The 18,921-nt window shown below is 43.6% G+C and overlaps 2 protein-coding genes across 6 annotated transcripts in view; one reads left to right on the top strand and one right to left on the bottom strand.

Annotated features, from left to right (window-relative positions):
- The window catches only part of SEPTIN10 (septin 10), a gene marked incomplete at both ends in the record, with an annotated part of 68,882 nt that extends 52,470 nt beyond the window's left edge, over window positions 1-16,412 (bottom strand). For all 5 annotated transcript variants that reach the window (XM_084235136.1, XM_084235138.1, XM_084235137.1 and 2 more), the window contains one exon: window positions 16,383-16,412. In XM_084235136.1, coding sequence (XP_084091262.1) covers window positions 16,383-16,412 — 30 coding nt within the window. The remainder of the gene's footprint in view (window positions 1-16,382) is intronic.
- Window positions 16,413-17,032: 620 nt separating this feature from the next.
- SOWAHC (sosondowah ankyrin repeat domain family member C) lies at window positions 17,033-18,626 on the top strand (the record flags this gene model as incomplete). Its single annotated transcript, XM_084235303.1, is given in 2 exon segments — window positions 17,033-17,376; window positions 17,378-18,626. Coding segments are annotated over 2 exon segments (1,593 nt in total).
- Between the last annotated feature and the right edge of the window lie 295 nt (window positions 18,627-18,921).

The following is an 18,921-nucleotide window of genomic DNA, read 5'->3' as shown; positions in this document are numbered from 1 at the left end:
CATGCAGAAAACACTTGAGACACGTGAGTGAGAGGCAAGGGAGAGGCTGACAATAGCAACATTGTCTTGATTTGCACTTTGATTTTGTTTCCTTTGTTCTTGGCTTGCCTGGCCCCTTTTGCCCCTTTCTTGTGTTTCTGCATCAGAAAGTGCCTTAGATTTATAGCAAGTTTTGAGGCTGCAGGCAATCCAGCTCTGGGCAAACCCTGTTGGGTTACTCAAAAGGGAATAGTAATTTTGAGTGCTTTATTGGGGAACTCTCTTCTCAATTTCTATGTACAGTAACTTTATCAAAGCTCCATCAAACGAGGGGCCTCCCTGGTGGCACAAGGGGTTAAGTACCATACTATGAAGCAATCCGCAGCCTCTGCAGCATGAGTTCAATCCCCGGCCAGTCAGGGAGCAACCCACACGGTGCAGCAGACCTCTCCTGGCTTGCCCACTGCTCCCCTCAGCAGTGTATTTCAATCTGCCTGTTCTGTTCCCCACTCTGTCTCTGGTGAATCCTCTCATCCCCTACATCTCTGGCCTGTGCCCCAGCTCTTGTATGCATAAATAAATATTTTTTAAAAATCTATCAAACGAAGCCTTACCTTTGTGCAGTGGATGCCAGAATCCCTTTAGAGCATGCATGTTTGGGGGTTCCCAGGTATTCCTTGGCTCCACACTAACAGTACGAGTTACCAATTTGTCCTCAGAGGACAACAATTTCTCATCTACATATATAGGACCAACCAACTTAACAGCTTAAAACAAAGCTCTGCTATAACAAAGACATCTTTTTTATTTTCATTTTCAAAAATCATTCAAGCAACTCTGACTTAATTCGTATGTCAAAATAGTACTCTAGTTAAAGAGCATACTAAGCAAAAATATCTCTGTGCACAACTTTCATTTGCTCATGAAAAAAACTGGAGTAGAGCCTCCCTGGTGATGCAGGAGGTTGAGCGCTGTGCTGTGAGGCTCAGCGCAGCCTCTGCAGTGTAGGTTCAATTCCCGGCTGGCCTGGGAGAAACCCACATGGCGTGGCAGACCTCTCCTGCCGCGCCCGTTGCTCTCCTCAGCAGTGTCTTCAGTCCATCTGCCTGTTCTGCTTCCTGCTCTCTCTGGTGACTTCTCTCGCCCTCCTGCACCTCTGACCTGTACCCCAGTTCTTGTATAAATAAATAAAATCTTTTAAAAAAGAAAAAGAGTACAGGCCACTCACAAAACATAATGGTATCCATCAAGATAATACTTCACTACGTACGATCTCTTTCTAGAACAACAGCACTGCTGTCTGTCTCCATAAACATGGTCCACACATAGGATAGGCTCTAGTTCTTAAGAGGAGAGGGGAAAGACCAGAGACAACGTCTCACAGTTCTCCCATCTTACATTTGGTAAAGTGCCTTGTGCAAGTGACACCAGAAAATCTGAAACCAGTCTGGAGAGAGGGGGAAACCATCACTTGGCAAGGACATGCTTCATGTTGCCTCCCACATGTCAAATAGAAATTACCTCTTCTCCTTTCCCCTAAACTTAGCCCCTACTTATTTGTATTTCTCAATCTTTGTGTGTGTACGCATATTAACTTATGGCATTATTTTAATTCTTATTTCAATTACACCACCCTGACATTCAGAAAATAACCTTATGCCTTCTGTGTAATTTCTACTTTTTATCATGAAATTTCTAGAACACACCCTTTGTTAACTAAATGATTACTATACAGTCTCTGCCAAACTGCTACATACTTTCACAATTACCAGGTCTAGACATCAGAGTATTTAGGATTCCACACATAAAAGAAGATTTAGGATGCCTTCAATGGCTGAGAGGGTGTAACTTTATCCCTTTCTAGAAGAAAGCTTCCATAGTTTTAGCTTTCCCATTTTGATGTCACATAAAGCAGAAACTATCACCTCCTCTTATTTGTGTCTCCAGCATTTTCGCTTGTAACAGAAAGAAATAGAAGTCAAATTATAAAGCCTAGGTTCACTTTCTTCAATTTCATTTCTCCCCAAGGTTGCATTTCAAAATCTTTCACATGTTTTGCTTGACTTCATTTTTGTTTTCTAGTCTCAATATAATTCACTTTTTAAAGTCTGTGTCAACAACCTTTTTACTCCATAATTTAAAATCTTCTAGTATCTGAAAAAAACAGACTGAAAGAAATGTAGAAATTCTAAAATTTCCATTATGTAAAATTCTAATTCAAGGTTACTGAGAGAACATGATAATCATACTTCTCAGAATGTACAGAAGCTCCAAATTCATGGTCTAAAGAGTACTGCTGTTCTTAGAAAGACACCAGCGCTGTTTCAGTAAATCCAGGAATTTGCAGTTCTCCAGAAAAATTAGGTAAAACTCTAATCTTACACCTTCATTTGTGTATGGTAGGAAGGTTGACATAGGTAGCCAAAAGGGAAACCGATGCATCTGGTAAGACATTTTAAAATTAACTAAAACAAGTAACAGGGAAAAACATGCTGCCAAAACATAATTCTGAACAACTTTAAGACTGGCAAGCAAAAATTCACCTTTACGGTAACAAGTCCTTCAATGAATCATACGATATAATAAACTTTGAATTTTATTAAATCTGAAGTATTTCAGCTAAGTCCTCAATGAAAAAAACCTCTGAACTTGTGATTAATCTCAAGAAATGTATAGTACTGTTGAGAATATGGAGGGAAAATACTAATATTTGCTAAAAGTAATACTAAATAGTGTACTACAAGTGTATAAGTACAACATCCCCATGTATTAAATTATGAATTTTAAATTTTAAAAAAAGTTTTAAAGGTATTTAAAATCATTGTTTTTCATCTTTCGGTTAGATTAATGAGACTGAGAGAGCATGAATCCTATTTCCATGATACTTCAAATCAATGTGTAAAATAAAACTTTAAAATAAACATCATCTCACTCAAATGTCTTCCAACATATAATCAGAAGTGTAAAAAAGATCTCAGTGAAAAAGTTTTGAGAATCAGGAACTTTATATAAGGAATACTTAATATCAAGCAGAGAAAACTTGGTTTATTATCACTAAAAATTTAGGTATCCTCTCTCCCACATACATACAAAAAAGTGGATATAGTTACAGTCCGGGACTATGTTAGGATCAAAATCAGTTTGAGAATACCTTACAAGGCCCACAGTATGTAGGCTGGGGGAAGGTGGAACTTCATTAGAACATAAATAAAGATTAACAAATAGCTCCTGGCAACCTGTGAGAATTTATAATTTATGCATTCAATATTCAATAATAAAACCATGAAAAGTGAACATCTTTTCCATACAGAAAATAGTCAACACCTGACCTCAAAGATATATAGTCATGGATTTAAAGACACAAAAACTATTTATAGGTTGTTTTCCCTAAAGATAGATCATTTAATTGAGGGGGAAGAAATGCAAGGCTTATTAAAATTTATTTATTTTATTATTTTTAAATTTTTTTTATTTTTTTACATCGTTCATTTTGAAGCAGTATTTGCTTCCCTCCACCCCCTCAGATGCAGTCCCCATAGAACTTCCTTCACCAATGCACCTGTGCGCCATCACCTCAGTCCCCTATGCTCTTCCCCCCTCCCTTTGATACCTCTCCCTCTTCTCCCCCTGCATTATGTCTATGATTTATAATTGTCTGTTTTTGCTTTGTTGTGTCTTGTATTTTTTTTTTTTTTACAGTGAAGTTTTATTTGGCTCTCCTATATTTCTGCTATAAGTGAAACCATACGATATTTTTCTTTTCCCTTCTGATTTATTTCATGGAGCATAATTCTTTCTAGCTCCATCCATGTTGCTGCGAATGGCATGAGTTTATCTTTTTTGATTGCTGAATAATATTCCTTTGTGTGTATGTATACCAATTCTTCTTGATCCAGTCATCTATTTTGGGGCATGTGAGTTGTTTCCAGGTTTTACCTATTGTAAATAGTGCTGCAATAAACATAGGAGCACAGGTGTTCTTTTGAATCACTGTTTTTGTGTCCTTTGGGTAGATCCCTAGTAGTGGAATTGCCGGGTGATATGGTAGCTCCATTTTTAGTAGACTGAGGAACCTCCAGACAGTTTCCATAGTGGTTGGACCAGTCTGCACTCCCACCAGCAATGTAGGAGAGTTTCTTTTTCACCGCATCCTCGCCAACATTTGTTGCTGCTGGTTTTTTTGATATGTGCCATTCTTACTGGTACAAGGTGGTATTTCAATGTGGTTTTAATTTGCATTTCCCTGATTATAAGGGATGTTGAACATTTTTTCATGTGCCTATTGGCCATTTGCATTTCCTCTTTGGAAATATGTCTTATTAAAATTTAATTGATACAAGTTAAGCAACACTACAAAACATATATGAAAAGGTGTTGCAAGGCAGCATAAGACTAAGTGGTAAATAAGCAGTATGATACACTATCAAGGATTAGAATTATCTGAGAAATCTAAGAAATGGGATGAGAACTTGGTTTTTCATTATCTTCTAATGATGATAGGATCTGGATCAGTGGAAAAGAAGAATGTCTTTTCAGATGGAGTAATAAATGGGAATACATAAAGGTACTTTGGTTGTAATTAACTCCAGGATGTAGAGTAAAGAATAAATAAAACAAAAGTCTTTAAAAGAGATTCCACCGACAGCATGGCAGAAGAGAGAGGTGAGAATCAACCTTTCTCCTAAATATAACAATAAAAAAGAACTGATAGGAACGCCGGGCAAAACCCAGGCTCTTCAAACCTGCTGTGTAATACCAGGACTTCTTCAGCGTGTTCAAGAGCCAGAAAGATCCCATTTTCCGTGGGCACCTCTCCAAGGGTCTCAGATACAGGAAAGGACACTGGCAGACCTGGGCAGGGGCCTGGCCTGCTTGAAGGTGGTGTTGATCAGCATCTGAGACCCTTACAGAGCCCCAGGTAAGCAGTCCTGACTCTAGCACCAACAGTCAACAACTCAGGAGTTGACAGAGTCCTAACACAAACCATTTCCTAATTCTTTTCCTGAGCCACACCTGGAGGGACAAAGCAGTTCAACGTAGAAGTGCATTCCACTCAGCCTTCACAGCTATAACAGGTAGGCCACAACACCCACTGTCAGCAACTTGGGAATGACAGAAGCCTGAGGCAAAACTTTTGCTTTTGTTTTCCTAAGTGGCAACTATGAAGGAGCTGCAGTTCAACATGGACACTGGGAGGAGCATACCACTCAGGCTTCTAGTAAACCCCCCACTCCCGCCCCAGTACCGAGCCCAAAACAACTTTTTTCCTCTTCCTTTTTCTTTTTTCCTTCTTCTCACTTGCTTTCTTCTCTCTTTTTTTTTTCTTCTTCTTTTTTTTTTTCCCTTGCTCTTTTCTTTCCTGAGCTGCAACTTACAGGAACCTCGCAGTTCAATAGAGAAGTGCAGCCATTCAGGCTGGAAGCACCTCTCAGCAGACTGGGCCCCAGAATGGGCCTTGCAGGGTTTTGCCACATCAGGGACTCTTGGGTAACCCAGGTAAGAAACTCTGACCCCAGCACTCATTGCCAGTTCCTACAAAACCCTGAGCTACAACCCTGAAGGATCTAGCAGTTCATCCTGTGCACCAAGCTACACCAGGAAGCACACAACCCACTCACTATGCCAGCACCACCTAGAGGACAGGACCACAGATGGAGTTGTGCGATGCCATGCTCTGCATCAGAGACCCTCAGCTACTACCAGGTAAGCACCTCTGACCCCAGAACCTGCACCCAGATCCTTGGGAATGAAACGAAGCCCAAGCTACAACTTGCAGGACCTAGATAATCACTGCAGTCCCTGGTCATACCGGGAAGTACATCATACTCAACTTGCTGGTGTCTCCTAGCAGACTAGGACCAGCCTGGGCATCGTGGTGCCATGACCTGTATCAGGGATCCTCAGTCATGACACCTCCAGGATCTTTGGCAACCCCCTGCCCTCCTGGCCACCACAGGAAGACTCTGGGCCACTGTCCCCAGGAGTGGTAAGATCTCAACAAAGCCAACATCTCAACTTAGTCAATAAAACAAGGACTAGGAAGGAATTGGGGGATTTTCAACACCACCCCAGGTCCCAAAGACACTAGCAGTTGTACTCAACACCAAGTAAACATCTAGAACTGTGGTGGGGGAAAGGACTCATATATAATGAAAACACCACCAACAACAGAACAAACCAAAAGCAAACAATGGGAAGAAAAACACAAATGGCGAAGAAAGCCCTTAAGGGAACAACATACCAAAGAGAAAAAAATCAAACTCCAGAACCCAACAACATCAACACAGAAGAATTCTCACATCAGATGAGCAATTCAAAATAGCTATAATTAAGAGTAAAAGAAATGAAACAACACTCAGAAAAACAAATCAGAAACAAACAAAAAGACAAAAAAGAAAAAAGAATGCTATGAGAAACGTAACAATGAACAAAATGACAAGACTGAACCTTTAAAAAAGAAAACAGGAGCTGCAGAATATTAAAAAGATCAATGAAGTAGCTAAAAATTTCTGGAAAAAGTCATGAAAATAGATGATATGGAAAAACAAATCAGTACTCTTGAAGATGCAAATATAAAAAGAACTAAGAAGGAAGAGGAGATGCAAAGGGAAAAGAATAAAGAAACACTTCAAGAATAATCTGACTCCATGAGGAAAGGAAATGTAAAAGTAATCTGAATCTCAAAAGGAGAAGAGAGAAAGAAGGGAAATTTGAAACTATCCAAGGAAATCAATGAATTCCCAAACTTGAAACAAGAAATGAAAATAGACACTGAGAAAGCCTGAAGGACACCATACTATCATAATGAAAGGCACATAATAGTTAAGCTTCCAAGTTTCCAAAACAAAGAAAAAATAATGAAGCTGATGATATGGAAAAAAAACAGAATACCTATAAATGAAAACCAACCAGACTAACTTCTCTGAAGAAACACACGCTAAAACTGAATAAAGTGACATTTAAAAAAAACACCAAGACTGAAAATGTCAGCCAAGAATACTTTATCTTTCAAAGCTCTCCTTTCTCTACGAGGGAAAAAATAAGGTCCTTCTCAGACAAACAAAATTCTCAGAAATTCATTACTGCTAAATCCTCAACTCCAAAAAATATTACAGGAAGTCTTAAAATCTAAACCAATTGAGGAATGATCAGCAAGAACAAAACAAGATAGTGAATAGAACCAAAAATGATCATGAAATGGCAATATTGATACATAAAATGTGTCAATTATCACCCTAAATGTTAATGGACTGAACTTACCAATAAAAAGACAAGAGAGTAGCATACTTACTAAAAAACAGAATCCAACCTTCTGCTGCCTCTAGGAAAAACACTTAAGCTTCAAAGATAATCACAGATTGAGGGCCTCCCTGGTGGTGCAAGGGGTTAAGACATAACCTATGAAGCTATTCGCAGCCACTGCAGCACAAGTTTGATTGCCGGCCAGGGAGCTACCCACATGGTGCAGCAGACCTCTCCTGACTCACCCGCTGCTCACCTCAGCAGTATATTTCAGTACATCTGCCTGTTCTGTTCCCCACTGTCTCTGGTGAATCCTCTCACCCCCACACCTCTGACCTGTACCCCAGTTCTTGTATGCATAAATAAATCTTTAAAAAAAAATAAAAATAATCACAGATTGAAAGTAAAGAGTTGGAAAACAATTCTACATGCAAATGGCCCCCAAAAGAAGACAGGGGCAGTCATACTTACATCAGATAAAATAGACTTCAAGCTAAAAAAGGTGACAAGACACCAATGGACAGTATATAATAATCAAGGGAATAATACACCAGGAAAAATAACACTCATCAATATACACTCACAAAATGAGGAAACACCAAAATACATTCGAGAATTACCATCAGCTCTAAAAACACACATTGGAGAAAATACCTCTTTTTTTTTAAAAGATATACTTATTTATGCATACAAGGGCTGGGGTTTAGGCCAGAGATGGGGGGCGGGAAGGGGGATGATTCACCAGAGGAAGAGTGGGGAGCAGAACAAGCAGATCTACTGAAATACACTGCTGAGGAGAGCAGTGGGCAAGACAGGAGAGGTCTGCTGCGCCATGTGGGGCAGCTCCCTGGCCCAGGGATCGAACTCACACTACAGTGGCTGGTGACAACTTCATAGTGTTGTGTCTTAACCCCTTGCACCACCAGGGAGGCACTGGAGAAACTACTTATGTAGTAGGACACTTCAATGTCTTATTCCCACCAAAGGACAGATCAACAAGACAGAAAATAAACAAGGACACAATAGCCCTAAATGAAGATATGGATAACATGGACCTAACAGATATTTAAAGGACACTATACCCACCAAAAACCATATACACAGATTTCTCAAATGCACAGGGAACATTCTCCAGGATTGACCAAATAATGGGTCCAAGACATATATCAACAAGCATATGAAGACTAAAATTATACCAAGTATCTTCTCTGGACATAAAGGTATCAAACTAGATATCAGCTATGAAAAGAAAGCAAGGACCTTCCCAAATTACAAGGATATTGAACAATGCAACTGAAACACCACTGGGTTAATGAGGAAATCAAAGAAGAAATTAAAAAAGTACCTTGAGATGCGTGCCAAAGAGAAACAACATATGAAAAACAGCAAAAGCAGTATTAAGAGGAAAGTATATAGCAATACAGGCCCACATCAAGAAAAAAAGAGAAGGCAAAAAGTAACTTAATCTCCCATCTGTAGGAACTAGAAAAAGAAGAAAAAAAAAATCCAAAAGCAAATAAAACAAAAGAAATAATTAAAATTAAAGCAGAAATAAGTAAAATAGAAATGTAAAAGACAATCCAAAAGATAAATGAAAGACAAATGAAACCAAAAACTGTCCCTTCAAAGCATTAAATAGACAAGCCTCTAGCCAGGCTCACAAAGAAAAACAGACAAAATACTCAAATAGGATCATAAACAAAAAAGGAAAAATTACAACACATACAGTAGAAATTCAGAGAATAATCAGCGATTACTATGAACAGTTATATGCAAACAAGTTCAAAAATCTGAGATGGACAAATTCTTATAACTATATACCATCCAACGCCAAATAAAGAAGAGGGGAAAAAAAGAAAAAACTAAACAAACCAATTACTAGTAGCAAAGTTGAATCAGTTCAAAACCCTCCCAAAACACAAAAGCCCAGGTCCAGATGGTTTCACAACTGAGTCTACCAAATGTTCAAAGATGAACTGGTGCCTATCCTACAAAAATTCCTCTAAAAAGTTGATAAACAAGGTATACCACAAGTACATTTTATGAAGCCAACTTTACACTAATACCAAAACCAAATGAAGACAGCACTAAAAAAAGAAAACTACAGACCAATCTCCCTAAAGACTACAGATACAAAAATACTCAACAAAATCCTAGTTAACTAAACCCAACAATACATCAAAAGAATAATATATTGTGGGCCTCCCTGGTGGCGCAAAGGGTTAAGTCGCAACACTATAAAGCTATTTTGCACCCATTGCAGCATGGCACATAAGAGTTTGATCCCCAGGCAGCGAGGGAGCTAACCCACATGGCAGCAGACCTCTCCTGTCTGCCTGCTGCTCTCCTCAGCAGTGTATTTCAGTCAGTCCATCTGTTCTGTTTCCCACTCTGTCTCTGGTGAATCCTCTCACACCCCGCACCTCTGGCCTGTACCCCAGCCTTTGTGTGCATAAATAAATCTTCAAAAAAAAAAAAAAAAGAATACATCGTGACCAAGTGGGATTTATCCTAGGGACACAAGGATGGTTCAACATCTGAAAATCAATCAACATAATTCACCACATCAACAAAAAGAAAAACGAAAACCATGTGCTCATATCAGCAGATGCTGAGACAGTATCTGATAAAGTTCAACATCAATGTATAAAAGAAGGGTCCTTAAAAAAGTTGGGATAAAAGGCATATACCTTAACATAATAGAAAGCATATATGACAAAGATAGCTAACATCATTTTTTTTTTTTTGGTGGGACCCTCACCGGTGCCCGGGGATCGAACTGGCACTGCAGAGGCTGCAGGCAGCCTCGCAACCCAGTGCTCAACCGCGGTGCCACCAGGGGAGGCCCTAACATCATTTTTAATTGTGAAAGACTGAAAGCCTTCCCATGAAGATGTGGAAAAAGACAAGGATGTCCATTCTCACCACTGCTTTTCAATATAATAGTGGAAGTCCTCTAAACAAGAGAAAGATATAAAAGCAATCCAAATACAGAAAGAAGTAAAATTATCATTATTTGTAGATAATGATAATATATACAGAGAATCTAAAAAACACAGAAAACCCAATTGAAATAATAAACCAGTTTAGTAAAATCATAGGTTACAAAAATCAATACACAATAATCAGTAGCCTTCCGGTATGCAATCATTCTCAAGAGCAAGTAGTTTAAAAAAAATGGCATTTACTACTGTACCAAAAAATACATAGATACCTGGGAATAACCTAACAAAGGATGAGAAAGACCTATACAAGGAAAAACTACAAAACACTGTTAAAAGAAACAGAAGATGACACAAAGAAATGGAAAGACATCCCCTATTCATGAATCAAAGAATTATCATCCTAAAAATAGCCAAACTACCAAAAGCAATTTACAGATTCAATGAAATTCCAATAAAAATATCAATGGCATTCTCCAAAGAAATGGAACAAATACTGCTGGAATTCATATGGTATCATAAAAAACCCCAAATAATAAAATTTCTCCTGACTGAAAGGGGAAAGTATGGAGGCAAATAACACCATAAAGCCATAATAATAAAAACATCACAGTGCTGGAACAAAACAGACACAGATTCCAATGGAATCAAATTGAAAATCTAGAAATAAAAACACATATATGGTCAACTAATCTCTGATAAAGGTGCAAAGAATATTCCCTGGAATAAGGATAATCTCTTTGGGCCTCCCCGGTGGCGCAGCGGTTGAGCACTGGGTTGCGAAGCTGCCTGCAGCTTTTGCAGGGCCTGTTCGATCCCCGGCCACCAGGTGAGGGTCCCACATGGCGCGCAGACCTCTCCTGCTGCCCACTGCTCCCCTCAGCAGTGTGTTTCGTCAGTCTACCTGCTCTGCTCTCCGCTCTGGCTCTGGTGAATTCTCTCACCCTCCCGCGCTTCTGACTGTACCCAGTGCTTGTATAAATAAATAAATAAATCTTTAAAAAAAAAAAAAAAACAAGGATAATCTCTTCAATAAATAGTGCTGGGAAAACTGGACTGCCATATGCAAAAGAAAGAAACTAGAAACCATACACAAATAACAACTCAAAATGGATAAAAGACTTGCAATATAAGTCCTGAAACCAAAGTATACACAAAAGAAAACATAAGTAAAACACTGATTGACATAAACTCAGAAAAAACTTTGAGGATTCATCTCAAGGAAAATAAAGGAGAAAAACATCTAGGGCCATATCAAACTAAAAAACTTCTGTACAGCAAGAGACAGTACCAAAATGAAGAGACATCCTACTGAATGGAAGGAAATATCTGCACACTATACAACAGAAAAAAGAATGATCTACAATGAGCTTAGACAACTCAACAAAAACAAAGTGAACAACCCCATCGAAAAATGTGCAGAAGGGCTAAAAAGTCACTTCTCCAAAGACGAAAGGCAAATGGCCAACAGGCATATGAAAAAATGTTCAACATCACTAATTTTCAGGGAAATGCAAATCAAAACCACAATGAAATACCACCTCACATGAGAGAGAATGGCCCATTTAAAAAACAAAAAGCAAAAAAACCTGGAAACAAATGCTGGTGAAGATGTGGAGATCCCTCTGACATTGTTGGTGGAATGTAAAAATGGTCCAGCTACTACGGAAAGCCGTTTGGAGATTCCTCAAAACACTAAAAATTAACTACCATATGATCAACTCGTAGGAATCTGCCCAAAGAACACAAAAACACTAATTCAAAAGGAAATCTGTTCTATGCTTACTGCATCACTATTTACAACAGCCAAGATATGGAAATAATCCGAATGCCCCAAAACAGATGAATGGATCAAAAAGTTGTGGTATGTATACACAATGGAATTTTACTCAACGATCAAAAAAGACAAACTCATGCCATATGCAGCAATATGGATAAGTTAAAAGCAAAAAGATAAACATCAGATGGTTTACGTATAGGTGGAATATAGAGATACCAAAGAAAAAACTTACAAGCTGACCAAATATTTGAGGTACACAGCAAGAGGGATAGAAGGGGTGTCAGTATAGGGGAGGGCATAGCACAGCACAAGGGAATTTGGTGATGGATCATGGGTGCCATGGTGGTGGGAGAACTACACAGTAACTACACCTGATCAGAGAAATTAATTATTGTACGAAAATGAACAATGTAAAAAAATTAAAAACATATATATATAATTCTCTTAAGATACAAAAACTACCCTCACTAAAGGATAACTAAAAAGAAATATTACAGAGTTCAAAAACACTGCAGCTGAAACAGAAAATGCCAAGTACAGACAGGAATTGAGAAGATTTAGACTACATTTAAAAGTTTTAATAAGAACAGCAGGAAGAAATGGAAAATTATGAGCATGGTTCTCAGGAACTAGAAAAGTAGTCAACATTACTTCAGGATTCATTACTGCAGTCAGCAATATATAACTGTAGAATAGAGATCTCTTGATTCATAAGAATGATGCACTAATAAGGAATATGACATAGGTAATGAATGAAACAACCTGACCAACAGCAAATCTCATCACACTAGGTGTTAGTCCTTGAGCGAGACACTAAACATTCCTGATACTTCATGTACTCTTCTATTAAAAATAAAAAGTCGGGGCCTCCCTGGTGGCACAAGGGGTTAAGATACAGCACTATGAAGCTACTGGCAGCCACTGCAGCACAAGTTCGATCCCATGCCAGGGAGGTGACCCACAGGGTGCAGCAGACCTCTCCTGGCTCGCCCCTCTCAGCAGTGAATTTTGGTCAATCCGCCTGTTCTGTTCCCCACTCTGTCTCTGGTGAATCCTGTCACCACTACAACCCCCCCACTTCTGGCCTGTACCCCAGTTCTTGTATGCCTAAATAAATAAATCTCTATTTAAAAAATAAATTTTAAAACTAAAAACGAAAAATCTAAGAATCTGTTATGGGCATCAAATGAGATTTAGCACAAAACTCTTTTAAAAATAAAATAGAATGAACATGAAAATAGGACACACCCAAAATCATGGACATAACTGAAGAAATGCTGAGGGTGGAAATGATAACTACCAAATACATACATTTAGGAGGAAAAGTCTAAAATCAATGCACTAAGTAAGCGTCTCCAAAAATAAACAAACATACTTTGAAAAAGAAAAACAAAATAAACCAAAAACAAGGAAAAGAAAGAAAATAACCAGAAATCAGTTGTATTGAAAATAGAAAAACAATAGAATAAAATCAACACAAGGAAGAACTGGTTCTTTGACATGATGCATGAAATTAAAAAACTTTTACCAAGACTGACAAAGAAAGGCAAAACAGACAAATTATAATTATCGGGAATGTATCATGGACTATCACCACAGGCCCTGCAGACATCAAAAGGATGAGGGAATACTATAAAGAACACTATGCAGAGGATTCTGGTGAATGCTCTCACCCTCCCCCCCACACTTCTGGCCAGTACCCCAGCTCTTATATGCATAAATAAATAAATCTTTAAATAAAAAAAAAAAAAAGAAAAGAAAGAAAGAAGGCCTGAGTTGTGTAACCTTTCTGTCGATCTTTGATCTTTGATATCAGTCCCTTATCCATTGTATGGTGGGAAAGCAAACTGGTCCAGCCACTATGGAAATCTGTGTGGAGGTTCCTCTGAACATTAAAAATGGATCTGCCATATAATCCAGCAATACCACACTCCTAGGAATCTACCCAAAGAACACAAAAACACTAATTCAAAAGGAAACCTTCACTTCTATGTTCATTGAGCACTGTGTACAATAGGGTCCCGAACCCTAATGTCCCGAAACAGACAAATGGATCAAAGAGTTGTGGTGTATTTATACAATTACTAAACTATCAAAACAGACAAACTCATGCCGTTTGTGGCAACACAGGTAGAACTGAACCGGAGTATGCTAACCAAAATAAGTAGAAGGAAAAAGATAAATATTGGATAGTTTTACTTATGTGCAGAATATAGAGACAATGGAGGACAAGAATAGAAATCAAGACCCTTAGACATGAATGGCCAGATCAGGAGGTGCAACGCCCAAAAACCATCAAACTGCTACAGGGAGTGTCAGGAGCACAAACCATCTACCCAAAAGATGAGCCCCTCATTGAAAATGATAAAACCTAATGCTGCTCCCACAACAGGGCAGCAGTCTTTCTGCCCACCTGTGACTACACAGGTGCTTCCTTTCACCAACTCTCTCCCTCCACAAGGCAGCAGCTTCCTGCCTGCCTGTGACCTGTACTGTGACCTGTACCTGCCAGGGCTTCTCTTCACCGACCTCCCTCAGCAGAGGCAGCTCTTTTTCAGGGTTGCCCGCCTGCAGCCATGCAGGCCTCTCTTAGCAAACCTGTCTCTTTTGGGGCAGCTCATCCTGCCCGCCTGTGTCTACGCAAGTGTCTTTTACTGTGCTATCCCTTTTCTAATAAACCTGCTCTTTAAATATAACTACAGTCTGTGTCTCGTGGAGAAACTTGCCTGGGAAACTTGCTGTGTGCTGCTGAAAGGGGAGCTCAGGTGAAACCTTTCCCAGAGTGAACCCAAAGCCCCCGCCCCCCCATCTCCGAAAACCCCATCATTGGCTAGTTTTTGGGTGTTGCGCCTCCTGATCTGGGCATTGATGCCTAAGGGTCCTGATTTCTATTCTTGTCCTCCATCAGAGACACCAAACAAAAGATCAAGAAAAAGACAAAAAAGTAGCAAGCTGACCATAGATCTAAGGCATACAACAGGGAAGGGGGAGGAAGCTGGGATGTGAGGCCAGGGAGGGAAGCACACAAAGGAATATCTTGATGATTCACAGAACTATGGGGACTACCCCTGAAGGGAGAAACCATTTATTGTACAAAAATAAACAAACATGTAAGAAAATTTAAAAAAGATAACTTTACAGCAGCTGACAAGAAATCAACATCAAAAAAAGTGCTCTCTTATGCCCAATTTAATTTTGAATATTAATCTGAATCAGAGATTAAAAAAACACATTTTCCTCACACCCGCACATGCACACAAAAACAGCAATTGTAAGGAAACAGTTCAGAGCAAACAACTGAGTCACCTCTAAAGACATGATGAAGCGGAAAGAGACCCAAGATGAAGCAGGCAGAAAAATCCTTATCCAGGCGCTATCAAAATTTTGGCTGCATAATTTTGGCCACATCACCTATCCTCTCCCACTATAATCGGAACTGTTCCTATAATCTAAAGGTCTAATTTAGAAGATTCCTTAGACCAGTAGTTCTCAAACTTTTTGGTCTCCATCCCCCAAGGAATTTTTGTCTGCATTACAACCATTATAGTACTAGAAATTAAAACAGAATTTTTTTTTTTAAGTACACACAGGGACATGTTCCATTAGCACTCCTATAAAACGGTGAGATCATTCCACATCAAGCAGTGTTTGGAAAGATCGATTCCACTCTCCTAAGAGAGTGGAAAAGGCAATTAAGAGCTTAGTAATACATGTATTACTAATACCCTCACTGTGAGGGCCACTACTGCATGAGATAAATATACAAAGTGATTTGAAAAGCATAAAACACAGGACAAACCAGTCACAAGTATTCTTGTAAAGCATGCGTGCCATGGCAAAAAAAAAATGGCTCAAGTCCTAACAGAGAGTAACTCGGTCAAGTCTCATGTTGGGTAAAAAAGGAGCTTCTAAAAGGCCAAGGAAGTTGGGCTCCATTAAAGGGTCGGAGAAGTATGCACAACTGTGGAAAGAAAATCACTGCCATTAGAGCAATCTGCTTGGCGTGTTCAAAACCGTTATCAAAAAGACGGAACTACAATCACTGCTGCATATTCAACTTTTGGCACAGACCAGGCAGCCGTGCAAAAACTTGTGATCGCGGCAGCGCCCCAGCTCCCGGCGGGGCGGGGGCGTGGAGGGAGAGGGAAGGGGTCTCTCTCGCGTCCCGGGCGGGCTGCGCCCGCACCCGCCGGGAACGCGGCGCGCACCAGAATCCCTCCTCGCGCCGGGTCGGGCCGGCGGGCCGCGGGGGCGCGAGGGGCCGGCGGGACGAGGGTTAGGACGGGCGAGCCGCACTCCCGCCCGCCGCCCCCGCGGGCCGAGGAGGCTACGCTGGAATTCCAGGGGAGGCGGGGCGCGGCTCCGGGAGTCGGCGGGGGGAAGGGCGTGGGAGTGGGGTGCCGAGAGGCGGAGGAGGCGTCGGGGCGGCCGAAACTCACCAAGTGTCGCGCCACGTCGGAGGAGGTCATGGTCCCGAGCGGGAATCCAGAGATGGCGGGCTGAGGGCCAGCGGAGCGACGGTCTGGCCCACGGCCTCGAACGGCGCAAGCCAGCCACGGCGGGAGCGAGCGGAGGCGGGGCGGGCGGGGCGGGCGGGGCGGGCGGAGCAACGGGCGGGGCGGCCCCCTCGGGGGCGGGGCCCGGGAAGGGGCGGGCTCGGCCTCGAGTCCTTAGTGACGCCGGCACCGCGCAGGGGCGGGGCCCCCGTCGGGGGGAGCGCCAGGTCGTCGCGCCGCCGGCGAGACGAAGCGCAGCTTGTGGTTTCAGAGCCCCAGCCGGGGCGGCGCGGGGAGGGTGGGTGCTTGAGGAGAACACGAAGGAACCAGGCCCAGGGGACCAGCCGGCGGGGGCCGGAAGTGGGCGTGGCGGGGCTCGCCGGCAGCGGCCGCTGAGGTTGAGAGCGGCTGGGGGTGGGGTGGGGACCGGAAGTGGGCGGGCCCTGTGGGCGGGGCCGCCGGGGCGCGGCACGGTGAGGCAGCGGCTGAGGCTCCGCGGGTGGGGAGTGTCGACGGCCTCCCGGGACCTAAGGGTGGTCGGAAGCCGGCGTCCTCGCGGCCTCGACGGCACTGAGGCAACCTGCCGGCCGCGGATGGAGGGGCCCGCGGAGTTGGAGCCCCAGGCGGTGCTGCGCTTCCTCGCGGAGCGCGGAGGCCGGGCCCGGCACGCGGAGCTGGTGGGGCACTTCAGGGGCGCCCTGGGCGGCGAGCCGGAGCAGCGCGCCCGCGCCCGCGCCCGCTTCAAGGAGCTGGTGAACGCCGTGGCCACGGTGCGCACCGACCCGGCCGACGGCGCCAAGTACGTACACCTCAAAAGGAAGTTTTGCGAAGGCTCCCAGCCGGCCGGGGCCGCGCCCCTCCAGGTCCCGCCCTACGCCTCGGGCACCGCGGAGCACGCGCCCCCCGCGGGGACACCGGACCCACCGGAGGAGCCAGAGTGGCCTGGGCCCCGAGGAGCCTCTGGGTCGGGGTGTCGAGCCCGGCGATGGGGAGACCCCCGCCGCCGCGCTCGGTTTGCCAGACCCGACCGACGACGGGCGGAACCGACGGCCGGGGGCGAGTGGCGAGACCTGGAGCGAGAATTTCGGGTGCAACCTGCAGCCTCTGCCGCGGGGCCTGGCCCCAGAACTTGGTGGAGACCCGGCGCCCCCCAGCTGCAGGGAGACGCACGCAGGCGGCTTCCCCGGGGAGGTCGCCACCCTGAAGACTCCCCGCCAGAACGCCCGCGACCTGGCGCCGGGCAGCTCCCCACAGCTGAAGAGGAGCGCCGGTCCGGGCGGCGGCGGCGGCCCCGGGGCCGCCTCCGGGGGAGGACGCGGCAGAGGCGGGGGCGACTCGGATGACGTCTCGGTCGCTTCGTCGTCGGCGGAGGAGGAGAGCGGCGGCGGGGCCTCTGTGGCGCTGGACCCGCTGGAGCACGCCTGGATGCTCTCGGCCGCGGAAGGCCAGTGGGACAGCCTGGAGGGGCTGCTGAGCAGCGATCCAGGCCTCCTGGCCAAGCGGGACTTCATCACTGGCTTCACTTGCCTGCACTGGGCCGCCAAACACGGCAGGCAGGAAGTCCTGGCCTTGCTGGTCAACTTCGCCAACAAGCACCAAATGCCCGTGAACATCAACGCTAGGACGAGCGGAGGCTACACTGCCCTGCACTTGGCCGCCATGCATGGGCACGCGGAGGTGGTGAAGCTGCTGGTGGGTGCCTACGACGCAGATGTGGACGCGCGGGATTACAGTGGGAGAAAGGCCGCGCAGTACTTGAGTCAGAGCACCGCTGAGGAGATAAAGAACCTGGTGGGAGCCCTGGACCTGGACCACAGAGAGAGCGCCGCGGGCGGTGGCGGTGGGCGCTGGAGGTTTTCAAAGGTGCTCCCTTCACACCTCATCACCTACAGACTCTCGCACATGCCAGAGGATGGAGGAGATCCCCACCACCACTTGGCTGAGGGATTGGCTGGAGGCAAAGTAAAGGAGCCAGGTCGTAAAGCCTCTGGCAATTCTAGTGGAAGGATCAAACCCAGACTCAACAAAATGCGCTTTCGAACGCAAATCGTCCATACCACACCATCCTTCAGAGACCTAGATCAGCCTCTGGAGGAGGGAGAGGAGGAGGAGGAGGAGGAAGATGACCACTCTCTTAAAGGCCACTCTTCATTCAAGTTGAGACCGAAGTCCAACGTATTTGGGTAAAACTGTCTTTCAGAAAATTACGAAGTTTGTCTTCACGGATAGACTATTAGATATAGGTAAGGATGTAAGTAGGTCAGAAGTCACTTAGGCTAAATTCTGTGTTCTGAGTTGGGGAAGTTGGAATGGGGAGCACGTTATCAAATCTTGACCTGGTACCTTTGCACATGCCACCCTCTTCCCTGCCTTCCCTCTTTATCTGGGGATACAGAATTGATGATTAAGAGTTCCTTTGCTTTAACCATTCTTGGATACCATACAAAGTAAGAAATACAGCACTTGGAAGTATCTCTTGTTT

This window comes from Talpa europaea, assembly GCF_964194135.1.
Source record: "Talpa europaea genome assembly, chromosome: 6".
Taxonomy (NCBI): Eukaryota; Metazoa; Chordata; class Mammalia; order Eulipotyphla; family Talpidae; genus Talpa; species Talpa europaea.
This window is presented reverse-complemented; position numbering and strand designations above follow the sequence as displayed.